Source organism: Theropithecus gelada, chromosome 6, assembly GCF_003255815.1.
Source record: "Theropithecus gelada isolate Dixy chromosome 6, Tgel_1.0, whole genome shotgun sequence".
NCBI lineage: Eukaryota > Metazoa > Chordata > Mammalia > Primates > Cercopithecidae > Theropithecus > Theropithecus gelada.
The window spans coordinates 112,488,830-112,516,716 of NC_037673.1; the positions used below are offsets into that span (position 1 = coordinate 112,488,830).

Consider the following 27,887-nt stretch of genomic DNA (forward strand, 5'->3'; position numbering starts at 1 on the left):
GTTTTGTTCTCCCAGCCTTTTAACACAACATTCATTCTTCAGCCCATGGATCAAAGAAAAATTTTGACTTTCAAGTCTATTACCTAAGAAATACACTTTGTAAGGGTATAGCTGCCATAGACAGTGATTACTTATGGGTGGTGATGAATCTTGGCAAAGTAAGATGAAAACCTTCTGTAAAGGATTCTCTATCTAGATGTCATTAAGAACATTTGTGATTCATGGGAGGAGGTCAAAATATCAACAAGAATAGATGTTTTGAAGAAGTTGATCCAGCCTTCATGGATGACTTTGAGAGGTTCAAGATTTCGTGGAGGAAGTCATTGCAAATGTGATGGAAATAGCAAGAGAATTATAATTAGAGGTGAAGCCTGCAGCTGGGACTGATTTGCTATAGTCTCATGATAAAGCTTGAATGGATGAGGAGTTGCTTCTTGTTGGATAGGCAATGAAATTGGTTGAGATGAAATCTACTCCTGGTGAAGATACTGTAAACATTGTTGAAATGACAAGAAAGATATAGAATATTAATAAATGTAGTCGATAATACAGTGGCATGGTTTGAGAGGATTGACTTCAATTTTGAAAGAAGTTCTGTGGATAAAATGCTGTCAAGTAGCATTGTATGCTACAGAGAAATCTTTCATGAAAATGTCACTTGATGTGAGGAAACATCATTGCTGTCTTCTTTTAAGAAGTTGGCACAGCCACCCCAATCTTCAGTAGCCACCACCCTGATCAGTCAGCAGCCATCAACCTTGAGACAAGACCCTCAGCCAGCAAAAAGATTTTGACTCACTGAGGGCTTAGATGATTGTTAGTGTTTTTTAGCAATAAAGTTTTTAAATTCAGGGGTGTATTTTTAAAGACATAATGCTCTTGTGCATTTAATAGACTACAGCATAGTGTAAACCAAAAAATTTATGTGACTCATTTTATTTCGGCTTTATTGCAGTGGTCAGAAAACTGAACCTGTGATATCTCTGAGGTATGGCTGTAGTTTGTGTAATGAACTATACATATATAGAATTTCCGCTTATGGCATTTGGCAGTTATAAAATAAATGGTGGATTATAACAAAATAACATAGATGATGTTTTCAGATTTAGTAGTTTTGGCTCTAACTTTATGTTTTTATGATTTATTATAATAAATAATAACTGTTTCATGAATATTCACACATACATAGTTTTTACAACTCATTCAGTATTTCTAAACATTGTTTTTCAAACTGTAGATGACCTGTTCTATTAGTGTAATGAAATCAATTTAAAGGTTTCTGAAATAGCATTTAAAAAAAAAGAAGAGAAACATAACAGATTATCAGAGAACACTGCTCTAGATAAAAATTGTTTTGTGAAACTTTTGTGTATGTGTATCAGTTTGCAGCATAAAAAGTATTCTTGCTGTGGGACATAGTCCAAAAAACTTCAATGCTACTATTTTTAGAGAGGTACTAGTAAAAATTTCGCTGGTAACTTTACATTTTCTTTTCCTGTTTTAAAGAGTTAGTGTGACCCGGTGCGGTGGCTGACGCCTGTAATCCCAGCACTTTGGGAGGCCGAGGTGGGTGGATCACAAGGTCAGGAGTTCAAGACCAGCCTGACTAACATGGTGAAACCCCCATCTGTACTTAAAGATACAAAAATTACCCGGGTGTTGTGACGTGTGCCTGTAATCCTAGCTACTGGGGAGGCTGAGGCAGGAGAATCGTTTGAACCCTGGAGGCAGAGGTGGCAGTGAGCTGAGATCACGTCACTGCATTTCAGCCTGGGTGACAGGGCGAGACTCTCTCAGAAAAAAAGAGTTAATATAGTAATTTTGGCTAATTTGAGATGTGCTTAGAATTTTAATTTACAGAGCAATTGAAAGAATTTAAGATTATATTGAAATTATAATATTTTGAGCTGACATTTTAGTAACATTCTCAGGTAAAAGGTAATGTAAGTGAGATGCCTAACTATTGTGTTAACAGTTTTGGCATGGGTTGAAAACCATTATAAATATTAGTGGCTTTCTTTCCTGTGTTTTATATTATTTTGATCATATTTAAACCTAGGACATTAAAGTGTAAGGACCCTCAGATTTAAATTTGAATATGAAATAATAAAACAAATTACATTAATATAGTTCACTGGTATGATATACACAGGGTAGAGTTTTATTTTAAATAGAAGCAAATATAATTAGCTAACTGAAGGCAAAACCCTATACTGAATTTTATTTCACATGTAACTAAAATATTGGTGATTGTCTTATTTGCTTAGTTATGAGTCTCAGGAATAATTAAATGGTATAAGATTTTTCACCTTAGCAGAGTAACTGTATCTTGTTTATATCGCCAATGCCTACTATAGACCTGGTAAATAGAATGTATAATAATATATAGTAAGCAATGTAAGGAATTACTTATTCCCTTAGCTTTTAGGACATTGATATTTCTGAAGGATACATGCCACTTATTTTATGGGGTATCCCTCAATTTTAATTTGTCTGTTGTTTCTTCGTGATCAGATGTAGATTCTGATTTTTTGGTTAGAATACTGTGTAAGTGACATTGTGACTTTTGCAGAATATCACACCTACAGGTACTAGATGTTCATTAGCTACTTTTTGGTAATGTTAATTTTGATCCCTTGGGTAAGGTGAGGTTCTCCACTCTGTTACTACTCTTGTTTTATAAATAAAGAGCAATCGCAGGTAGATACTTTGTGACTGTGTAAACATAAAATTCACATGAGACTTTCTCCAGTTTGATTCAGTATCTTCTGATGATTCTCACTTGACTGAACTTGTAACTTTTGATTTTGATAGAATTTTAAACTTACAGAAAAGTTGCAATAATGATGTAAGGAAGCCCCATATATTCTTTATCCTGATTCACCAATTGTTTACATTTCTTTTACCTTTTTAATCTGTAAAGTGGGGATAATAAGTGTTACCTGTCTCACAGGGTTGTTAGTTTTCTTTGTCTTCTTTTTTCATTGAAAAGAGAGGTTTTTAAATTGCATTATGTAGCTATAAAGTATTAGGTTGTAATACTAGTTATCCTTTCTATATTTTCTCTTCATTTAAGCTTTCTGAATACTGATTATTTTCTGTGAAACTTTTTTTTTTTTTTTTTAGTAATTGTAAATTTGCAAAGAATAAGAAATAAGATTCATGTTCAGGAAATATTTTATATTGCATTATTATGGCTATATATGTGTACATATTATGCATCAAAAGGATGAAATCATTTTCACTTAAAAAATTTTACAACAGGCCGGGCGCGGTGGCTCAAGCCTGTAATCCCAGCACTTTGGGAGGCCGAGACGGGCGGATCACGAGGTCAGGAGATCGAGACCAGCTTGGCTAACACGGTGAAACCCCATCTCCACTAAAAAAAAATACAAAAAACTAGCCGGGCGAGGTGGCAGGCGCCTGTAGTCCCAGCTACTCGGGAGGCTGAGGCAGGAGAATGGCGTAGACCCGGGAAGCGGAGCTTGCAGTGAGCTGAGATTCGGCCACTGCACTCCAGCCTGGGCGACAGAGCGAGACTCCGTCTCAAAAAAAAAAGGAAAANTGTGTACGTATTATGCATCAAAAGGATGAAATCATTTTCACTTTAAAAATTTTACAACTGTTGTCATGTTATATCTAATTTGTACCTATAGAGTATTTCTTTTTTTATTATTATTATTATACTTTAAGTTCTAGGGTACATGTGTACAACGTGCAGGTTTGTTACATATGTATACTTGTGCCAGATTGGTGTGCTGCACCCATCAACTCATCAGCACCCATCAACTCATCATTTACATCAGGTATTACTTCCAGTGCAATCCCTCTCCCCACTCCCCTCCCCATAATAGGCCCCAGTGTGTGATGTTCCCCTTCCCGAGTCCAAGTGATCTCATTGTTCAGTTCCCACCTATGAGTGAGAACATGTGGTGTTTGGTTTTGTGTTCTTGCAATAGTTTGCTGAGAATTATGGTTTCCAGCTGCATCCATGTCCCTACAAAGGGCACAAACTCATCCTTTTTTATGGCTGCGTAGTATTCCATGGTGTATATGTGCCACATTTTCTTAATCCACTCTATCACTGATGGACATTTGGGTTGATTCCAAGTCTTTGCTATTGTGAATAGTGTCGCAATAAACATACGTGTACATGTGTCTTTATAGCAGCATGATTTATAATCCTTTGGGTATATACCCAGTAATGGGATGGCTGGGTCATATGGTACTTCTAGTTCTGGATCCTTGAAGAATCGCCACGCTGTTTTCCATAATGGTTGGACTAGTTCACAATCCCACCAACAGTGTAAAAGTGTTCCTGTTTCTTCACATCCTCTCCAGCACCTGTTGTTTCCTGACTTTTGAATGATCACCATTCTAAAAGGTGTGAGATGGTATCTCATTGTGGTTGTTATTTGCATTTCTCTGATGGCCAGTGATGATGAGCATTTTTTCATGTGTCTGTTGGCTGTATGCACATCTTCTTTTGAGAACTGTCTGTTCATATCCTTTGCCCACTTTTTGATGGGGTTGTTTGTTTTTTTCTTGTAAATTTGTTTGACTTCTTTGTAGGTTCTGGATATTAGCCCTTTGTGAGATGAGTAGATTGCAAAAATTTTCTCCCATTCTGTAGGTTGCCTATTCACTCTGATGGTAGTTTCTTTTGCTGTGCAGAAGCTCTTTAGTTTAATTAGTTCCCATTTGTCAATTTTGGCTTTTGTCGCCGTTGCTTTTGGTGTTTTAGACATGAAGTCCTTGCCCATGCCTCTGTCCTGAATGGTATTACCTAGGTTTTCTTCTAGGGTTTTTATGGTATTAGGTCTAACATTTAAGTCTCTAATCCATCTTGAATTAATTTTCGTATAAGGAGTAAGGAAAGGATCCAGTTTCAGCTTTCTACTTATGGCTAGCCGATTTTCCCAGCACCATTTATTAAATAGGGAATCTTTTCCCCATTTCTTGTTTTTTTCAGGTTTGTCAAAGATCAGATGGCTGTAGATGTGTGGTATTATTTCTGAGGACTCTGTTCTGTTCCATTGGTCTATATCTCTGTTTTGGTACCAGTACCATGCTGTTTTGGTTACTGTAGCCTTGTAGTATAGTTTGACATCAGGTAGTGTGATGCCTCCAGCTTTGTTCTTTTGACTTAGGATTGTCTTGGCAATGCGGGCTCTTTTTTGGTTCTTTATGAACTTTAAAGCAGTTTTTTCTAATTCTGTGAAGAAAGTCATTGGTAACTTGATGGGGATGGCATTGAATGTATAAATTACCTTGGGCAGTATGGCTATTTTCACAATATTGGTTCTTCCTATCCATGAGCATGGTATGTTCTTCCATTTGTTTGTATCCTCTTTTATTTCACTGGGCAGTGGTTTGTAGTTCTCCTTGAAAAGGTCCCTTACATCCCTTATAAGTTGGATTCCTAAGTATTTTATTCTCTTTGAAGCAATTGTGGATAGAAGTTCATTCCTGATTTGGCTCTCTGTTTGTCTGTTACTGGCGTATAAGATTGCTTGTGATTTTTGCACATTAATTTTGTATCCTGAGACTTTGCTGAAGTTGCTTATCAGCTTAAGGAGATTTGGGCTGAGATGATGGGGTTTTCTAAATATACAATCATGTCATCTGCAAAGAGGGACAATTTGACTTCTTCTTTTCCTAACTGAATACCCTTGATTTCTTTCTCTTGCCTGATTGCCCTGGCCAGAACTTCCAATGCTGTGTTGAATAGGAGTGGTGAGAGAGGGCATCCCTGTGTTGTGCCAGTTTTCAAAGGGAATGCTTCCAGTTTTTGCCCATTCAGTATGATATTAGCTGTGGGTTTGTCATAAATAGCTCTTATTATTTTGAGATATATTACATCAATACTGAATTTATTGAGAGTTTTTAGCATGAAGGGCTGTTGAATTTTGTCAAAGGCCTTTTCTGCATCTATTGAGATAATCATGTGGTTTTTGTCTTGGGTTCTGTTTATATGCTGGATTACATTTATTGATTTGCGTATGTTGAACCAGCTTTGCATCCCAGGGATGAAGCCCACTTGATCATGGTGGATAAGCTTTTTGATGTGCTGCTGGATTCGGTTTGCCAGTATTTTATTGAGGATTTTTGCATCAATGTTCATCAGGGATATTGGTCTAAAATTCTCTTTTTTTGTTGTGTCTCTGCCAGGCTTTGGTATCAGGATGATGTTGGCCTCATAAAATGAGTTAGGGAGGATTCTCTCTTTTTCTGTTGATTGGAATAGTTTCAGAAGGAATGGTACCAGCTCCTCCTTGTACCTCTGGTAGAATTCAGCTGTGAATCTGTCTGGTCTTGGACTTTTTTTGGTTGGTAAGCTATTAATTATTGCCTCAATTTTAGAGCCTGCTATTAGTCTATTCAGGGATTCAACTTCTTCCTGGTTTAGTCTTGGGAGAGTATAAGTGTCCAGGAAATTATCCGTTTCTTCTAGATTTTCTAGTTTATTTGCATAGAGGTGTTTATAGTATTCTCTGATGGTAGTTTGTATTTCTGTGGGGTCGGTGGTGATATCCCCTTTATCATTTTTTATTGTGTCTATTTGATTCTTCTCTCTTTTCTTCTTTATTAGTCTTGCTAGCAGTCTATCAATTTTGTTGATCTTTTCAAAACACCAGCTCCTGGATTCATTGATTTTTGGAGGTTTTTTTTGTGTCTCTATCTCCTTCAGTTCTGCTGTGATCTTAGTTATTTCTTGCCTTGGACTAGCTTTTGAATGTGTTTGCTCTTGCTTCTCTAGTTCTTTTAATTGTGATGTTAGAGTGTCAATTTTAGATCTTTCCAGCTTTCTCTTATGGGCATTTAGTGCGATAAATTTCCCTCTACACACTGCTTTAAATGTGTCCCAGAGTTTCTGGTATGTCGTATCTTTGTTCTCATTGGTTTCAAAGAACATCTTTATTTCTGCATTCATTTCGTTATGTACCCAGTAGTCATTCAGGAGCAGGTTGTTCAGTTTCCATGTAGTTGAGCAGTTTTGATTGAGTTTCTTAGTCCTGAGTTCTAGTTTGATTGCACTGTGGTCTGAGAGACAGTTTGTTATAATTTCTGTTCTTGTACATTTTCTGAGGAGTGCTTTACTTCCAATTATGTGATCAGTTTTGGAATAAGTGCGATGTAGTACTGAGCAGAATGTATATTCTGTTGATTTGGGGTGGAGAGTTCTGTAGATGTCTATTAGGTCCGCTAGGTGCAGAGTTGAGTTCAATTCCTGGATATCCTTGTTAACTTTCTGTCTCGTTGATATGTCTAGTGTTGACAGTGGAGTGTTGAAGTCTCCCATTATTATTGTATGGGAGTCTAAGTCTCTTTGTAAGTCTCTAAGGACTTGCTTTATGAAGCTGGGTGCTCCTGTATTGGTTGCATATATATTTAAGATAGTTAGCTCTTCCTGTTAAATTGATCCCTTTACCATTATGTAATGGCCTTTGTCTCTTTTGATCTTTAATGATTTTTAAAGTCTGTTTTATCAGAGACTAGTATTGCAACCCCTGCTTTTTTTTGTTCTCCTTTTGCTTGGTAGATCTTCCCCCATCCCTTTATTTTGAGCCTATGTGTGTCTCTGCATGTGAGATGGGTCTTGTGAGTATAGCAAACTGATGGGTCTTGACTCTTTATCCAGTTTGCCAGTCTGTGTCTTTTAATTGGACCATCTAGTCCATTTACATTTAAGATTAATATAGTTATGTGTGAACTTGATCCTGTCATTGTGATATTAGCTGGTTGTTTTGCTCGTTAGTTGATGCAGTTTCTTCCTAGCCTCGATGGTCTTTACCTTTTGGCATGTTTTTGCAATGGCTGGTACCGGTTGTGCCTTTCCATGTTGAGTGCTTCCTTCAGGAGCTCTTGTGGGGCAGGTCTGGTGGTGACAAAATCTCTAAGCATTTGCTTGTCTGTAAAGGAATTTATTTCTCCTTCACTTATGAAACTTAGTTTGGCTGGATATGAAATTCAGGGTTGAAAATTCTTTTCTTTAAGAATGTTGAATATTGGCCCCCACTCTCTTCTGGCTTGTAGAGTTTCTGCGAAGACAGCTGCTGTTAGCATGATGGGCTTCCCTTTGTGGGTAACCCGACCTTTCTCTCTGGCTGCCCTTAACATTTTTTCCTTCATTTCAACTTTGGTGAATCTGACAATTATGTGTCTTGGAGTTGCTCTTCTCGAGGAGTATCTTTGTGGTGTTCTCTGTATTTCCTGAATTTGAATGTTGGCCTGCCTTACTAGGTTGGGGAAGTTCTCCTGGATGATATCCTGAAGAGTGTTTTCCAACTTGGTTCCATTTTCCCCCTCACTTTCAGGCACCCCAATCAGACATAGATTTGGTCTTTTCACATAATCCCATACTTCTTGCAGGCTTTGTTCATTTCTTTTTCCTCTTTTTTCTTTAGACTTCTCTTCTCGCTTCATTTCATTCATTTGATCCTCAATCGCTGATACTCTTTCTTCCAGTTGATCGAGTCGGTTACTGAAGCTTGTGCATTTGTCACGTATTTCTCGTGTCATGGTTTTTATCTCTGTCAGTTCGTTTATGGCCTTCTTTGCATTGATTGTTCTAGTTATCTATTCTTCCATTATTTTTTCAAGATTTTTAGTTTCTTTGCGCTGGGTACATAATTCCTCCTTTAGCTCTGAGAAGTTTGATGGACTGAAGCCTTCTTCTCTCAACTGGACAAAGTCATTCTCCGTCCAACTTTGATCCGTTGCTGGTGATGAGCTGCATTCCTTTTGAGGGGGAGATGCGCTCTTATTTTTTGAATTTCCAGCTTTTCTGCCCTGCTTTTTCCCCATCTTTGTGGTTTTATCTGCCTTTGGTCTTTGATGATGGTGATATACTGATGGGGTTTTAGTGTGGGTGTCCTTTCTGTTTGTTAGTTTTCCTTCTGACAGTCAGGACCCTCAGCTGTAGATCTGTTGGAGATTGCTTGAGGTCCACTCCAGACGCTGTTTGCCTGGTTATCAGCAGCAGAGGCTGCAGAAGATAGAATATTGCTGAACAGCGACTGTTCCTGTCTGATTGTTGCTCTGGAAGCTTCCTCTCGGGGGTGTACCCCGCCGTGTGAGGTGTGGGATGTCGGTCTGCACCTAGTGGGCAATGTCTCTCAGTTAGGCTACTCAGGGGTCAGGGACCAAGTTGAGCAGGCAGTCTGTCCATTCTCAGATCTCAGCCTCTTCTGTGAAATTTTATGTGTGGGTGTATGCATGCACAAACACATACGAGGTCAGCAATTTTATTTACTTTTTTTATTACTCTGTCATGTGGCCATAGAACAAATATTTTTCAATGACAAAATTTAGTAGAAAAGGCTTTGGAAATTAAGAAAGCCAATCCATGAACACCTAAAACCATGACTTTTAAAAATTACCTTCCTTGTGCATACTCTTTATTTCAATTCAGTTCTACAGATAGATGTAGAATGTGCCTACTGTGTGCTGGGCATTATTCTAAGTGCTCCAATATAGCACTGATAAAAAGGACAAAAACCTTTTTTCTCAAGGAGTTTAGAATATTAAGTGGTAGTCAACAAATAAATAAATACTATATGTTATGATAGATGGTAAAAAGCCCTAGGAAAATAAAGCAAGGCAAGTAGTGACACAGTTCACTTATTAGTTCTCTGTTATCCAGGGACTGAGAATACAGTTTGTTAATTTATTGACCCTGCTTCCCTGTCTTTTGGACATTTGTTATGTCAGTCATTCTTACTGTTAGTTGAAGTCAAAGAAACTCTAATCTAGAAATTGTTTACTTGGTTCTACTTAGGGAGTGGATAGTAAATAAGTCTTTCAAAATTTGATGCAATTATCCAAAATTAGTGAATGTGTATGCACTTTTCTGAGATAAATTTCTATACTTTTCATTCAGTTATCAAATAGTCTGTGACCCAAAATATTTTAGTGGTGACTCTAAGTTATCCTTTCTTCTGGCCACATGGCTAAGTAGTTTTGTGAATGAGTAACACAGTCTTGATTAACATGAGGTTTGCAGGTAGCCTTTGTGTACCTATCTGTAGTTAGTAACTTTTAAAATTAGAGTTGTATCTTTTTGTCAGATGGCTTTTTAATAATCTTCTAAAATGAATATAATAACATTCTAAATGTGTTTAAAATATGCAATTTTGTTTGTACTTTTAAAATCAAAATACTTGATAGTTTCTTGTGTGATGATATATATTTTAAGTTGTATTTTCCAAAGACAATTTATAATATCAACAAGGAAGGCTAACTCATGGCCTGATATAAATACACACATATCTAGTTGGGGAAAGAATATACAGATTGGACAGAACACCTCATTGGAGAAATTGGGAAAGGAAGTGCCACTAACTCAATATTTGACAATGCACCATTTAACCCTTTACAACTTAGTGAGGCAGGTATTATTGTCTCCATTTTGCAGATGAGAAAACTGAGGCTCAAAGAGGTGAATAGAATATGTAACTTGCTTAAGGTCAATTAGTATGCAACTTCACAGCCCACACTCAGCTGCCACTTAGCAAACCAAATGAAAGCTAGGGTAATGTTTACTCATTATAAAAAGGATTTCTGGACATGCTTTGGCCTGCAGATAATATTGTATGTGTGACAGGTTGGGGGGGTGTGTGTGTATGTATGTATGTATGTATGTATGTGTATGTGAAGAACCAACCAAATATTAGCTCTATAGGTTGCAGTCCTGCCTCCTACCAAAGCCATAGCCAAGTGGAAATAAAACTTTATTTTCTTCCTCTTTCATACATTCATTTTCATGTGAATACTTCTCCTTGAAAGTTTGTGTATGTTATGTGATTGATCACTTGTCTGAGAGGAATCTTTAATGTTGACTCTGTCAGAGGCTGTTGTAGGTCACAAGGATATAAAGGTGAATAAGACTCCAGCTGTCTTCTAATGGAGATTACACTCTACTCTGAGGAGATAGACATGTAGACAAATTATTGCAATAAACCGATCTAAATGTTAATAGAGAAAGATATAGAGTGCTGAGGGAACAGAGTAGCAGACTACAGAGGGAAGGGAAAGGAAAAAATAACAGAGGAGGTGACATTGGAGCCAAAGAAGAGATATGTGAAACAGCGTAGTGTGTTCTGGGAATCTTATTTGGTTCACTGTGGCTAAATTATAGATAATTAGGAATATGTTTTAGAACATAGGACTGGAAAGGTTGTTATCACGTCCTGAGGGGTTTTGTATGCTAGACTTAGGACTTTAGAGTTTGGATTTTATTTTGTAGGTAGTAAGGAGCTATTGGAGACTTTTAAGAAGGGAAGTGGGATGATGGGATGAGGTTCTATAGGAGGCAGGTAGCCCAGTTAGAAGACTATTGTGATAGTCTGGGAATATGTGGATGTGGATGATGAGAGTCTGAAATCAGTCATGAATTTTGGAAAATATTTGAAAAATATTTAGAAGATACTATAGAACAAATTAGGTGACCAAAATGTCTTATATTTATACTACTTTATAGTTGCCAAAATCCTTTAAGTGTGCATGTTATTGGATATTATCAGTAACCCAGAAAAGTAGGTAGTTCAGATGGATTGATTTCCATTTTGTATGAGGAAATTGAATCTTGAAAGATGTGGCTTAGCCATGGTCACATAGCTAGTGATAGTTTAAGCGTGAACCAAATCATAAGCTTCAAATTCAGGGTTCTTTTTAATTTGTCTGCATCATCTCTATGCAGTGCTTAAGCATACATTAGTTAATATCAAGGCCTGATCATGGTGGGGTGTGCATTTTAATTTATTCACTTAATATTTCTCTTCATTAGTTATGTTAAGTGCCTAATGGAGAGGGATAGGATCAATTAAATAAGGTAAATGCAGCATTTTACAGGTCAATGTAAATACCTAGAATGTGCTTTTCAATTAAGACGACATGTATGCCAGTGCTTTTTTAATATATGAGAATGGTTATGACATTTATTCCTATTTTATTGGAAAGTCTGTTGCATGGGACTTGATAATAGTGTCAGGCTGGTATCAGAGACTGTGCTTACTGCAATCAGTGTTAAAGATCAGTATATAAAGAATCCTTACTTAACATGTACCATTAAATTGATTTTGTATTAGGTATTATAGAGATATTGTAGATTATATCTCTACAACATCTTCCTTCTTTTTACCCATAACCTCTAAAAGGTTTAGTGCCAGAAGGAACAGAACTGTATCTTTATTTTCTCATCACATCCTCTCTCAAATAGATAATACTTTCATTGCTCTCTTTCCAACTTGGCTTTGAGTCACTGCTGTGATTCTAGCTGTTGAACAGTCTTTCAAATTAAGTGATTAGTATTCTAGTCAAGGAAAAATTGTTGTGAGCCTGCCATTCTTACCCAGTATTGTTAAGGTAGTTTTACTAAGTCTGTTATTAGGGTCATGTTCTCAGAGGCATATGACTATTGGGTTTCACAAAACTTCCCTAAATATTGATACTTGAGATTTACAGGAAATTAAATCTAAAACCTTACACTTTTGAAGCTGGAGGCACCAATAAGCTGCTGAAGTTCAATATAAAGCCACATCTGTGCTCCTTAATACTTTATAAGAAAAGTTTCTCTGCCTTAGTCTTCCTTTACTATTTTTGTCTTACTTGATTAAAATTTTGCTGTTGTATTAACTAATAAATTCAAAGGAAATGTTCTGATTAGTTTCTGTCATAACTGGGAATGATAGTAAGAGTACCTTGGAAAGTATGATAGTCTGTTGCGTAACACTTGCTAGGTAGTAGATATGAGTTCTCTGCCTGACTATTTCAATCTCATTGTATCTAAAGGTATGAACTTCTTACCATCTGGATACTTTAGTTTCCCTCTAAATTAAAAAGAAAAAAAGCAAATCTTACCTGTATAGTACCTAATGCAAAGGTTTTTGAAAGATGATGGGAAGTCATTAAAGTGCTTTTCAACAATTTATGCTATTTACTAGTTGAAATTTGTAACTATTTAAAAACCATTAGTTTTAAAAAATATTATTTTAAAATAGTAATATATTGTTTAATATTTAAAAACATTGGATCTTTTAATATATTTCACTGCTTGGCATTAGAATTTTTTATTTTTAGAATAGAGTATATTTAAAGATGACTTTTGCTGTTAAATTTGACAGGCGTGGCAGGAGGCCCATCTAGTAAGCCCAAAGGGAGAATTCGCAGAGTATGTAGGTTAAAGGAGCCCTGGAACTGACTTTCTATGAAGCCCAGCCTACCCATACACATTCCTGCAGAGTGGAGATTTGCTTAAAGTTGACTGTTTTCTTCCTTCTGTACCATCTGATTCAAATCTGCACCTGTCTTTTAAAGCTAGAGACGGTTGGATGGCAGCTTAACCTTCAGATGGCTCACTCTGCTCAAGCAAAACTAAAATCTCCTCAAGCTGTGTTACAACTTGGAGTGAACAATGAAGATTCAAAGGTAAGAAATGGTATCCCATTAAAAGGATGTATTTTGTTTGTTGAGACTTAAACTTTTTATTCTTAGCAGTCTTTGCTCTCTGGATTTAAATTTTAAACATAATTCAGTTAAACAATTATTAATAAGTGGATCTTTTTTGACAGATTTTGATGTCAGATATAAATATCACTGTTATTTATCTCAAGAAATAGCTTATCTTGCAAAGTGCCTTTCATACAAAAACATTTCATAATGTCTTCTTTTAAATTCTGCAGTGAAAAAAAATTGGTGAAGACCACATAAAATCATGATTTTAATGTTTTAGGTATTTGCGAATATTCCTGAGTGTTTCATGTTTTAAGCTGAATATATATGGTAGAGGGAATATTGTTTGCTGTCCAGCTAGTGCCTGGAACAATAAATATGATGGAGACCTGAATTGTATTTTTGTGTGTGTAGTAGTATAGTATGCTTGCATGTGTTTAAATCCCAGCTTTTGAGAAATAGAATTTTTTTTTAATACCACAGGGTGATTTTTACTTTATTATTAATTTCAGAACAACTTGAACATGATTATTAAAGATCAAAGCATTGCTATGAAATAGTTTTTGTTACTGCAACATATAGGGAAATATGTCTTTCAGATATGACAAGAGCTTTTTATCATATTTTATATTGTAATTGATTATCTTTTAAGATAGAAAAGGGGGAGTGACTTTTTCCTCCTAAGTAGATAAGACTATCTCATCTTCAGACAAAATAGAATTGAGAATGAGGTATTAGAGAATATCTGAGGAAGGAGATTACAGTGACTGAAGTGATAATAGAATAATGGAAGAAATGTTATTATTAATAACAGGAATTGAAGAATGGGAATATTATTACTTTTTTGTTAAAACTTTCACTATTCATTCTGTTATGCATGTTTCTGGCTTCTTTCAGAAGTACCTAGCCCAGGTTATATGACAATAAAATTCTGTGGAATTGACTTGAGTCTTATATATAATGTATTAGTTTATTACAGTGTTTCAAAAGTATTTTATTTCACAGATTTTCGCTGGAAAGTAATATGAACTTAGTGGTTAGAGTCAAGCTGTTAGAGTATGTCTAGTGGTTTCCCTTTATCTGCAGTTTCACTTTCCGTAGTTTCAGTTACCCATTGCTGTTTGAAATAAGTGAGTACAGTACAGTAAGATGAGAGAAAGAGACTACGTCCACATAACTTTATTACACTATGTTGTTATGGTTGTTCTATTTTCTTATGACTGTTGTTAATCTCTTACAGTGCCTAATTTATAAATTAGACTTTATCATAAGTTTGTGTATATGGGAAAAAACAGTATATACTGGGTTCAGTATTATCCATGGTTTCAGGCCTCCACTGGGAGTTTTGGAATATATCCTCCCACCGTGGGCAGGGAGACTACTGTGTGCTCTGCAGTTTAGTGTAGTGTAACCTTAGGCAAATTACTTAATCCTTGATTCTCAGTTTCTTTATCTGTAAAATATAGGTAGCAGTATCTATCCACACAATCTTTATGAAGACTAAATACCTAGTATATGTAAAGTGTTTAGTCCAGTGCCCAGTAGTACAGCATGTGCTCAATAAATGCTGGCTGCTACCATCATCATCAATAAAACTGTTTTGTTTCTAGCTAAAATAAAGAAATCAATCCATTTGTTTTAATTCAAAGTTCTATTTCCTGATGAAATTATTACCTCTTCCCTTGTTCCTTGCATTCCCTCTCCCCCTTTTTTTTTTTTTTTTGATTATATTTTTCATATATATCCTTACTAGAAATTAGGGAGGGGAAAAGGAGCCTGGAAAGTCCCTTTTATTTCTTCTGTGAACTAAGTAAGGTATTCCTTTAGGTGTAGGATGATGATCTGGAACTCACTAGTGTAGACTGGAACTATTCCATGAGTGAAAATACATGCATGCATGCACATTCCAAGTAGCTATATACTTCCTCTGTTTAACTTTTCATGACTACCTAATGTTAAGTCTACATAGCTAAAAGCATTTTATATGTTGGAAGTATACTATTTTGACCACATACATTGGATAAGCTTTAAGCATCATGAGTTCAGCAATGCTTGTCTTTGGGATTCTCAAGTCCTCCTAACTTCTTTGTTACATCTTCAAAGTATGCCTATGTGTCTGTTATATTTTTAGGCAGCAGGAATAAAAGAATAATGCTGCTTGTAAGACAGCCATGTTAATAAGACATTCAGATTATTCAGGAAGATGTGAATATTTAGATGTGAAATCTAACTCATTTGAAATATGAGCTTGAGTACATTTAAGTTTTTCTGTGTGTTTGTATTTTGAAATTTTGAATAAATGTATATATGCATCTTGATTAATCTTGTAACTTGCAGTTCTAGAGCACCGTTTTCATTAACAAATATGCTGAGGAAGAAGAGCAGAAGCACACATACGTAAAAGATATTTCCCTTTCATCTTGTATGTAGACTTAAGTGACTTCTTTGTATTGCCTTTCTCTTTTATGGCATTGTACACATTTTGTGCCTGTGTCTTTTATCTCCTAAAAAATAGACACGTAATGAGGTATAGAGCTACCATCACCTAGGCAGAAACATACCATCTCCAAGTGATACGGTGTGCCCTAGCTATAAAGGACCGGTTAACTACTATACCTGTTTTCCTCAATGTACTGCTGGCTGGAATTACTGCTCGCTCTTGTGTTTACCTTCTCCTTGATTTTAGGATTTTGTATTCTGTTCTTTGTACTCTTCATCTTGTTCCTTATGTTAATTTTTATGTGACTCCTGTTATTAAGGACTACTAACTACTTTTCTCTCAAATAGTTACTCTGTTGTGAAATGAGAATTCTTCACAGGTTGGAATATTAAGTAAAAGGAATGAGGGTATAGAGCATGTTTTAAAAAACAAGTTTATTAAGGGAAAGGAAAGCTTTTACCAAAAGGGAGATTAAATGTTATCACTGCGTAGTTTAGGATATAAAGTATCTTAAAGTACAAAACTGTCATACTTATGAAGTTGGTGTTTGTTTAAAACAGGAAGCATTGAGTACAGTTCTCACAAATGTGTATTTTACAGGGTAGTTATCCTGAAAATATACATATATTAAACTATTGGGAGGATTAGAGTGACTGTAAATTGTGAGGGAGTATTTTGGTGGTGTTTACTTTCGAGCTGTTGAACTGAAAACTTCCTGTAATTCACTGAAGAGTGTGGTTTATGAGGAGCTCCTTGTCTTCTTTTTCACTTCTAACATACACATGAAAAATGTAGCCTGCAGTGAAGTTTTAATTGCTATCACACTGGATAACACTGTTTGACTGTAGTCTCCTTTCTTAGAACACTTCTGTCTCGAGGCTTTCCTGTTTTGCTACTAATTTTATCACAAAAACTGGGTGATTGTAGCTTTCCTGCAGTATTTTGATATGTATTCTAGTTGTTTTTGGTTAATTGTCTTAGTGTTTGTCTACTGTGTTTAGGAAAGTGAGATTATTTTCCTGTTCCACAGATACCTCAAATTGAGTTTTCTGACTTAAAGTTTTTTTCATTAGGGGGCAGTAGAGTGCTTTGCTTACCGAGCCTTTTCTGGCATTCACAGTGTTATCTGAAATAACATTCAAAATAATTTGTAAAGTCAGTAGTTGAAGGAAATGCTAAGTGTTTACATTTCTAATCTGTATAGAACAATAGAGTTCCCTTATTTATTTCCATAAACAAAATTAATGCTTATTAATCATTTATGTATAGAACAAATAAATGAAATCATCATGATTTGACTTTTGAAATTTGTATATGATCATTTGCCAAAATGAAATATATTAAAAGCTTTCTGCATTATTGACTTTTTTGTTACATTATGTCACTTATATTAATTTCTTCATGAGAAAAAAGATAAAATAGTCCGTAAGATAATTGAATGGCACTATTAGGTTATGATGTAACTAGTTCTAGGCCCATTGTAGTTTTATTTAGAGAGAGTAATGTCATTTGTAACAAATGTTGATAATATTGTCTGACACCAACACTTTAACTTTGAATATCTTAGAATACTTTAATTTTGCTATTAATCTTTGTACACTTTTTCCCCAGTAAATTTCCTGTTAAAGACAAACCTGTTTTGTTAATACAGGGATTCCAAATTTTATTTGTACATCTTTGAGGAAGGATCCTTGTGTTTCATTTTTTTTCTTCTGCAATAACTGTGGTAAAATCACCCTGATAGAACTTTTATTTATCTTAATGTTAAATTAGATTATAATCAGGTTGCAGAAAGTACTTTATGTAAAAGTAATTATGATTTTGAATGAATTTGGGACTCTTAATACTAATTTTCTGACTTAGAGCTCTTCATTCTTATTTCCAAAATATGTGACAAATTCTGTTTAGTGTGAAAAAAATGGGCAAAAGTTCTTTTTTAAGTGTTTACTCTGTGCTATACATGGTATCACCTCTTTTTATGTTTAAAACATCTCTTCCAGGTATGATTTCTTATTATTCTTATTTTATTGATAAGTGGAAATGTAGAAGCACAGAGAAGTTAAATAATATTCCCAAGTTATACAGATAGTAAACAGTAGACCTAGGGTTTGAATCCAGGCAATTTTATTTGAGTTCCAGTTTATCAGTAGGATGCTGTATCATCTTGTTAATTTAATAACTTAGCAGTTGATCTTGTAATATGTGTATATGTTTCAAAGTGTTGAAAGCTATTCTAAAATGTAAGGTTGTTCATAGGATTATAGTTACACGGATTCTAGATTTAATTTTTCTCTTTCCTCTTTATTTGACTAAGTTGAAACAATTTTACATTTTTAGTCCATTAGAAACACCATTTACTCTCATGTAGTAAGTAAAGTTATAAATGATGTCAGTTCAACAGAGGCTGCCTTTTATTAACAAATATTATTGTAAGGGCTACATGACATCAATGATGTTGATGTCTTGTGAGCAAGTAAGCTATATCAGTTAAAAGAAAAGATGCCCTCAGATCTATTTAGGACAGATTTCTCAGAGACAAATATGTATGCTATTCAAATCATGAATTCTTGTTATAGAAATTTACATCTTTTCATCTTAAAGGTGGTGTTAGTATTAACTGATTTGGAAGGACCTTCACATTTTTTAGCCTTATGTGAGTTGGTCTGCATTTTCCTTTTTTTTTCTTGAGGTATCCCATATCATATCTTTATTAGAATAAATCACACTAAGGAGTACTTTCTCACCCTTGATTACACATACAAACGAGATAATTCAACTGATAGGACATAATTCAAATATAAATAAAATCATTCTCTCACATATTTAACATTGTTGAGTGGCTTTTTAAATTGTATATATTTAAGGTATACAACATGCTGTTTTGATATAAATATACATCGTAAAATGATTGCTACTATTAAGAAAATTAATCCATCCATCACCTGCCATAATTACATTTTTTTTGTGTTTGGCAAAAGCACCTAAAATCTGTTTTCCTAGCAAAATTTCAGTTTACGATACAATATTATTAACTATAGTCCTCGTGCTGTACATCAGATCTCCAGACTTATTTATCCTACATAACTGCAAGTTCATATGCTTTGACCTGCTTCCCATTTTCTCCCTTTCCTTGTCTCTGATAATCACTGTTCTACTAGGCATTTTGTAAAAATTCCACATATAAGTGAGATCATGCAGTATTTTTCTTTCTATGTCTGGCTTATTTCGCTTACCATAATGTCCTCCAGATTCATCTATTTTGTTGCAAATGGCACTATATCCTTTTTTCAAGGCTGACTCATATTCCTATGTGTGTGTATATGTGTCTGTGTCTGTATGTATGTATATGTATGCATGTATATATGGACACATATATATATCACAATTTATCCATTGATAATACTTACATTGTTTCCATATCTTGGCTATTATGAATAATGCTGCAGCAAACATGGGGGTGCAGATATCTCTTTAACATACTGGATTCATCTTCTTTGGATATATACCAAGCAGGAGATTCCTGGTAGTTCTAATTTGAATTTTTTGAGGAACCTTCAAATTGTTGTCCTTAATGGCTATACCAATTTACATATCCACCATCAGTGTACAGGGATTCCCTTTTCTCCACATTCTCACCAGTGTTTGTTATCTCTTGTCTTTTTGATAATAGTCATTCTAACAGTTGTGAGATAATATTTCATTTTGGTTTTGTTTGCATTTCCCTAATGGTTAGTGATATTGAACATCTTTTCATTTATCTGTTGGCCATTTTTATGTCGTCTTTGGAGAATTTCTATTTAGGTCCTTTGTCCCTTTTAAAATCAATTAATCTTAGTACATTGTTATTATTTTGCTATTGAATTGTGTGAGTTCCTTATACATGTTGGATATTAACCCCTTATCAGATATGTGGTTTGCAAATTTTTCTTCCAATCCATAGACTGTATTTTTTGTTGATGGTTTCCTTTTCTGTACAGGAGTTTTTAGTTTGATGTAGTTCTACTTATTTTTTGCTTTTGTTCCTCAAGCTTTTGGTGTGATAATTCAATGACTAGGATGAACATCAAGGAGCTTTTTCTCTGTGCTTTCTTCCAGGAGTTTTATGGTTTCAGATCTTATGTTTAGGTCTTTTATCTCTTTTGAGTTTGGTTTTTGTGTATGGTGTAAAGGTCCAGTTTCATTGTTTTGCACGTGGGTATTCAGTTTTCCCAGCACCATTTATTAAAGAGACAATTCTTTCCTTATTGCATCTTCTTGGTGGTCTTGACAAAAATTAATTGAACATGTATGCTTCGGTTATTTCTGGGCTGTCTGTAGTATTCCTTTTGTCTGTGTGTCTGGCTTTATACCAGTACCATACTGTTTTGGTAACTATAACTTTATAATGTAATTTAAAATTAGAAAGTGTGATACCTCTAACTTTGTTTTACTTTCTCAAGATTATTTTGGTTATTCAGGGTCTTTCGTGATTCCATGTGAATTTTATGATTTTTTTCTCTATTTCTGTAAAAAATGCCATTGGAATTTTCATAGGGTTGCAGTGAATCTGTATATTGCTTTGGGTAGTATGGACATTTTAAGAGTATTAATTCTTCCAATTCATGAACATGGGCTATCTTGCTATTTAATTAGGTCGTCTTCAATTTCTTTAATCAGTGTGTTATAGTTTTCAGATCTTTCACTTCTTTGGCTATATTTATTTATAGGCATTTTATTCTTTTTGCTCTCCTAGCAATGTTATAGTAGCAGGGTCTGGGAAGAGTGGCGGTGGCTGGGAAAGTGGGGGCACGTAAATAAGATTGTTTTCTTGGTTTTTTTTTGTTTGTTTGTTTGTTTTTCAGCTAGATCATTATTTTTGTGAAGAAATCCATCTGATTTTTGTATGGTGATTTTGTAAGGTGTATGTTACTTTACTGAATTTATTTGTTCATTTTAACTTTTTTTGTGGCATTTTAAGGGTTCTTTTTTTTTTTTAAAAAAAAAAAAGAACATATAGGATAATGTCATCTGCAAACAGGAATAATTTTATTGTCCTCTCTCAAGTAAAATGATTTTTTAATATTGCCTGCCTTTTAAAAAAAACCATCATGATTCATTTTTCTGTTACCAAAGCTGTATGTGCTTACTGTAGAAAACTTATAAATTATAGAAACATGAAAGGAAAAGCTATTAGACTTACCACAAAGATGCAGGCAATTTGTTTTATTTTTATTTTTTTCAGTGTTTATTCGATACAAACTTCTTCTCCAGAGTCTGATTGTAGGACTTGTTTGATTTTATATTCTGCCTTTTTTTACTTAATGCTGTGACAAATCATTTTTTATATTATCTCAAACTCATCATTAATATATTTTAAATTACTGCATTATCTTATGGCTATGACAGACATATTAGGATTTCTTTTTTTTTTTTTTTTTTTGAGACGGAGTCTCGCTCCGTTGCCCCGGCTGGAGTGCTGTGGCCGGATCTCAGCTCACTGCAAGCTCCGCCTCCCGGGTTTACGCCATTCTCCTGCCTCAGCCTCCGAGTAGCTAGGACTACAGGCGCCCGCCACCTCGCCCGGCTAGTTTTTTGTATTTTTTAGTAGAGACGGGGTTTCACCGTGTTAGCCAGGATGGTCTCTATCTCCTGACCTCGTGATCCGCCCGTCTCGGCCTCCCAAAGTGCTGGGATTACAGGCTTGAGCCACCGCGCCCGGCCTAGGATTTCTTAATAATTCTTCCCCTGTCAAATAGTGGGTTTGTTTCTAGTATTTTCCTGTTACATTGTAATAAACATCTTTGTGTATATATACTTAGATGCTCAGTAAATCTTTATCCATTATGAATGAATTAATGAAGCCTTCTTAGGATTTAGGGTTATTCCTCAAGAGGATGATTACTAAGTAAAAGGGTATAAACCAAAATAAAACAAAACATCTTTTTTTTTTTTTTTTTTTTTTTTGAGACGGAGTCTCGCTCTGTCGCCCGGGCTGGAGTGCAGTGGCCGGATCTCAGCTCACTGCAAGCTCCGCCTCCCGGGTTCACGCCATTCTCCGGCCTCAGCCTCCCGAGTAGCTGGGACTACAGACGCCCGCCACCTCGCCCGGCTAGTTTTTTGTATTTCTTAATAGAGACGGGGTTTCACCATGTTAGCCAGGATGGTCTCGATCTCCTGACCTCGTGATCCGCCCGTCTCGGCCTCCCAAAGTGCTGGGATTACAGGCTTGAGCCACCGCGCCCGGCCTAACAAAACATCTTATTTAGTTTGATAAATGGCTTTTCTGAAATCATTTTGGGGAATACACACAGAAACACAAACGTTGCATTCAGACGATTTCATAGCTTCTAGAGAAAGATGTAATAGTATTTCAAAAATAGGTTCTTTAATAAGTGGGTAATTAATTAATTTGGATTTTAGGAGGCCAGTAAAAAGCCCAGATATTTTTGTAATACTATAGCGCCCCCTCTTTTAAGCTTTTGTATTACATTAGTGCACACATTAAACAAGCTTTTGTTATGTATATTTTGTTTTTATTATAGAACATGTAGAAACAATCTGATCAAATACTCAAGCAGTTAGAGAAAATAGAAATAACTCTTGTTTGTTAGATAATTGCCAAGATACTTTGAAAACAAAATCTGCTTCTTTGGAATCAAATGTGTTTAAATATTTTTAAGGCTTTGTGACTCTGGTTTTCTGATTCTTTCTTTTATATCCTTTTCCATTGTGATCAATTTCTCAATGAAATTATCCTTCAAGGTTTTATGTTTTCTAAATAACAGCAATACAGAAATGTTTTCCCTCAATTTAATGTTTTTTGTTTTTTGTTTTTGGTTTTTGGTTTTGTGGTCAACATGACTTTTTAAAAGACAATATTATGTAGTCAAGTATATTGATACAAATCATATGTGTATAACTTCTGCATAACGCAATGGAAACCTCCTCCATATATGTGGGTGTGTGTGTAAGTTTTTCTTTTCCCCCCATATTTCAGGCTGTCAAGTGGAGAGTCTGCATTTATCCATAGTAAGACTTTATAAGCTAACAAAAAATATTGTTTCAGATGCTACTTGTCTTTGATGAGTGAAAATACACAGTATTAATACACCATTAGAGGTTAGTATTTATGTGGAGAAAATAGAGACTTGGAAGAGAAAAATGTCTGTTAAAAATACTCCAAACATTTTAGGCAATTTAGAATTAAAATATCATTGTTTTACTAAAATTTTTTTTAAAAATTTTGTGGGATTGCGTAGTAAGGAAACAAATACTATCTTCACTTGTCTTTTCTAACTTCTGAATCCCGTAGTCTCTGAAACCCAGAGGCAGTTGATAAATACAGAATTTTTAAAACAGAATATGTTTTAGAAGTACCTTTAAATTTCATTAGATACCTTTTCATCTATTATAAATGACAATAATGTAAATGAATGATATAAATATTTTGATACAAAAGTATTAACAATGAATTAGACATCTGGACAAGTAAAATGCTAAATTCAATAAAGTAAATATGCACTAACTTTTTAAACATCTTGAATTCAGTTCAAGAAATATTTTTTAAACATTTACTACATGTGAGTTACTAGGCAAGGTATTTGTGATATAGGCAGGTTTATTTTCTGTCATGGAGCTTATGGGCTAGCAGGAAATACATACATTAAGCCAGTAAATGTAAGTTTGATGACTAGTACAAAGGAGGAAACATGGAAACCAATAGCAAGAAATTAGAAACTATGAGAGGCACAGAAGCTTTCAGATGGAGGAAAAAGCACCTGAAAGAGGACAGAGGTTTATTTTTTGAGAATTTCAAATATGGAGGTACTTGAGATATCCAGGTGGAGATTGTCAGGTTTGTAGTCTGAGACATGGGAGAAAATTGTAAACTAGAAATTGAGGTTTGCAAATCATTGCGATTATAATTTCAGTCTTGGGAATGGAAGAGATCACTTAGAAGATATAGTAGAACTAACATTTAAATGACAAGTAGAATTGAAAGAGCTTATGACAGTGATTGGGAAGCAACAGCCGAATACCAAAGGAAGAGAGCATCTTAGGGGTGAATCATGTCACATGTTGCGACTAAGTAAAGTTAGAGGGAAGCAGGGGCAGAGAGAGAAGATAATAATTCTGACAGCCATGAAGTAGGTGCTAGTATTTTCCTATTAAGTAGATCAAGAAACCCAGACTCAGTGGTTAAGTGTCTTTCTCTAAATTGGATACTAGAAAGAAAGTGATGGTGCCATAATTTGAACCCAGGTCTGTCTGACTCTCTAGCCTGAGCTTATAATCACTTCATAGTGTTAAAAAATGAATTTAGTGACATGGAGATCATTGGTGATCACTTTGTGGGACAGGAGAAGGAAATATTTCAAGATGGAGGGCAGTACTGAATGCTATTTGAGAGGTCAGAAAAGAGAAGAACAGACATGTGACTGTTGGATTTGGTAAAATGGACTTCTCTGATGACCTAGACAATTATGATTTCAATAGCAATTGAGAGGAGGAGAAAGAAACTTGATTGGGATAAACTGACTAAAGAATATGAGGTGAGAGTGGAAGTAGTGATACAGGTAACTGTTTTGGAAATAGGACAGTTCATGTAGGGGAATGTGGATTCAGTGACTGGAGGTATTAGAGGAGGTTTGTATGCAGATGCCACAGATCCACTGGGGGAGAAAATGATGCAGAATGGAGAGGGATATATTAATACATTTCTTGAGAAAGTGAGATGTGAGATTCAGAGCACAAACGGAAAGGTTGAATTCAATCAGAGTGGGAACGTTTCTTTTGTCTTCGTAGAGGAAAAAGAGGATGGGTCAGGGAGGTGGTTTTGATGGTGGAAAGAGAAAGTTGTAATGATCTGATTGCTTCTATTTTCTCAGTGCTGCTGTCATGAGGTTGGGAGAATGGGGTGGTCCTAGTAGGTTTGAAAACAGAGGACAAAGTGTGAAATAGTTATTTTGGATATTGGACAATTGAACAAAGTAGGTAATTTTAGGGTATTTTACTGTTACTACACAGTGTTGATTGCCCAGTTGTGATTTGTGATCATGAATTTGAGATGAGAACTGTTGGCAGGTTGTGTATTTTTCTTCATCTATTTTTAATTGCTCAGGTGCACATGTGGAGTAGGTGGATAATTGGGTTTAATCATGCTTTTATCTTTGCCAGGTGTTTTTAGTGAAGGGTGAAAAGGACAAAGGGTGTGCCTATGTCTACGAAAGAGTAAATTTTAGTAACTGACCCTGGAGTCTAAATTGGGCCAGGTGGAAAGTGAGGATATTGTGTATGTGTGTTCAGGGATAGGGTGGTAAGTGATGAGAGGGAGAAACTATCTAGAAATATGCTGGAATGTAGCCATAGTGTCTGATATGATTAGGCTTTGTGTCTGCACCCAGATCTCATCTTGAATTGTAATCCTCACAATTCCCATAATCCCCGTGTGTCAAGGGAGAGACCAGGTGGAGGTAATTGAATCATGAGGGTGGTTCCCCCATGCTGTTCTCCTGATAGTGAGTGAGTTCTCACGAGATGTGATAGTTTTATAAGGGGTTCTTACCCCTTGCCTTGGCACTGCTCCTTACTGCCAACTTGAGAAGAAGGTGTCTTGCTTGCCCTTTGCTTTCTGCTATAATTGTAAGTTTCTTGAGGCCTCCCCAGCCATGCTGAACTATGAGTCAATTAAACCTCTTTCTTTTATAAATTACCCTTTCTTGGGCAGTTCTTAATAGCAGTATGAAAATGCAGTAATACAGCTTCCCTTGAGGTTTATAGAGGAGCCTCATGTAGATGCATTATTTTCCAGGATCACTCAGTGACTTTTAATTTGAGTCTTGAGATGTCTGTGGCTTGATCAGATGTATAGTTTATGTGTTAAGAGAGAGAAGTGGATACATGTAAAACTGGAAAGCTAGTCTTTTCCGAACCTTTACCCTGCATCAGCTTGGAAACTGAAGTGGTCTAATTATATGAAGATTTATTCTGTATCCTAGGAATTCACAATGTGTGTTTGGTGGCTACCCCTTGATCTCTTGCTTCCTTGGTTGATAATATACCCAGCATCTGCTGGAAATAGTGGAGTATTAATTTCATAATGAGCCCACTACGTCAGTGATACTATATCCAGAAATCAATTAAAATGTGAGAATTTTGTATGTTGTTTGAATTATATTAGCTTTTGAACATCAGTGGTGATTTTTTGAATTGCTTTTCTGAATCTGGTATTATAATTTTAGGGTATTATTGTAAATTTTACTTCAAGACAAAGATGTCTAGATTGTTTTCTTATAAGTAATTTGCATTATTGGATATTGAATCCAGTCCCAATTATTTTGGCAGTAAAAGGGGTTGAGAAACACTCTTTTTTCCTGGCATAGTTTAAATAAGATTTTAAGCATGTTTACAATGTTAGTTACTATGTGACTACTTAAATACGTCTTTAATGGATTGTGCAGATTATAGTCTTTTCAGATTTTTTCTTTCCTTCATATGAGAATTATTTAGAGGAAGTTAAAGTTATATGAAGAGGAAGAATAATTGTAACCATATATTTCTCAGAACAAATTATTGGGCACTTTTGGCCGTTTTGATGGTATTGGGAAAAGTGAAGGTTCTTCTATTAAGTTTTCATATAAAATATTTTTGTTTTTCAAAGTTTCTCAGCTGTCCTTAATATTTATGATCCAAAGCTGCAATCTTTCAGAAATGCCATGTCCATATTTTAAAAAACTAAAATACTTTAAGGATTTAATCAGATCCTCAAGTCTTACATCATAGGACTTATTTGGAAATGTGGCCATCCCAAGATGCCTAATGATTATGAGTCTGGTTTGGGTGTTTTCTTTTTGGGTATTTAGCATCAGCCTAGCACCATCAGTTCTGTGTTTTTGGACTGTATCTGGATGATATATTTGAGGATCTGCTGAAGACAGCTGTTTGGTTAGTGCACAAGGAACAGTCAATTTTATTACTTTATCATATGCTGGAGAATGATATTCATAAGACAGTGGGAGTATACCATAACTAGGGCCATAGGTGAACAAAGGGATAGAAATAGGGTTGATGAAGCAGTGTTATCCTTTATCTCACCAATTATCCTACCCTTTGCTACCAGCACAAAGGAGAAACAGGCAGGATTAATATCTAATTTTTACAAACCCTTTTAACTTGCTAGTTTCATAAATGTTTGATTCCTAAGTATAGTCAATGAAATAGCAAATTATACAGTATTTTTTAAAATATCATATTTTAAGCTTTTAAAAATTGGTTGACTATCTGGAATTTATATAAATTTTGCTTTTAGTCAATAACTGCTATTACAACATCAGTGAAACTATATGTTGTGATTGTTGTGGCTGGTTAACTAAAACATGTATTTCACAAATTACATATACTGGGTGAAGATGAAATGTAATAGTAAATGAATGTGTAGAAAGAAATTCTTGTTTATAAATTTCATGTTTAAAGAACCTTGATTTTATCTTTTTAAAAATTCTTTTGTACTTTTAAAAAATTAAGTAATTTACATTGAGGAAAAATCAGAAAATGTAAGAAAATAAAATTCACCTACAATCCTACCTAGAGGTAATCACTTTGAGTGACATATTTAATTGGCATATATCTTTCCAAATGTGTCCATTGTAAACTAGTTGTCTTTCCCCATAAAGCATTATATTGTAAACAACATCTTTTATTGTCAGTAAATGAGCTTCTACTCAGCAACATCATTTTAAATGACTACATAGGATTCTGTTGTTTTTATGTTACATTTCTTATTTCTTTTTTTGGTAAATATGATTTATTTATTAAAATAGTCCTTCAGCAGTGCATTTGCCTTTAAAGCCATATTTAAAATACTGTATACTAACATGTTGACTAAAGTGATGGAAGAAGATTTTAGAAATTGTATTCATGTAAATTCTGTTGGAATTCTAGTAATTGCTAAAATATCAGATTTTTATTGCTGGGAGACTTCCTTTTTCAGGGATTAACATGTTTAGACATATAGTTT

General features: G+C 35.0%; 1 protein-coding gene across 7 annotated transcripts in view; it reads left to right on the forward strand.

The window, feature by feature from the left end:
- Positions 1-27,887, forward strand: part of COMMD10 (COMM domain containing 10) — a 238,011-nt gene that overhangs the window by 62,065 nt on the left and 148,059 nt on the right. For 5 of the 7 annotated variants that reach the window (XR_003119885.1, XR_003119886.1, XR_003119884.1 and 2 more), the window contains exon 5: positions 13,318-13,428. The exons of 1 other annotated variant lie outside the window; for it this stretch is intronic. Coding sequence is in view for 3 of the 6 variants with exons in the window: in XM_025388516.1 (XP_025244301.1) it covers positions 13,318-13,428 (111 nt within the window). In the remaining 3 variants the exon portion in view is untranslated. The remainder of the gene's footprint in view (positions 1-13,317; positions 13,429-27,887) is intronic. One more of the 7 variants, XM_025388519.1, reaches the window with a different exon arrangement.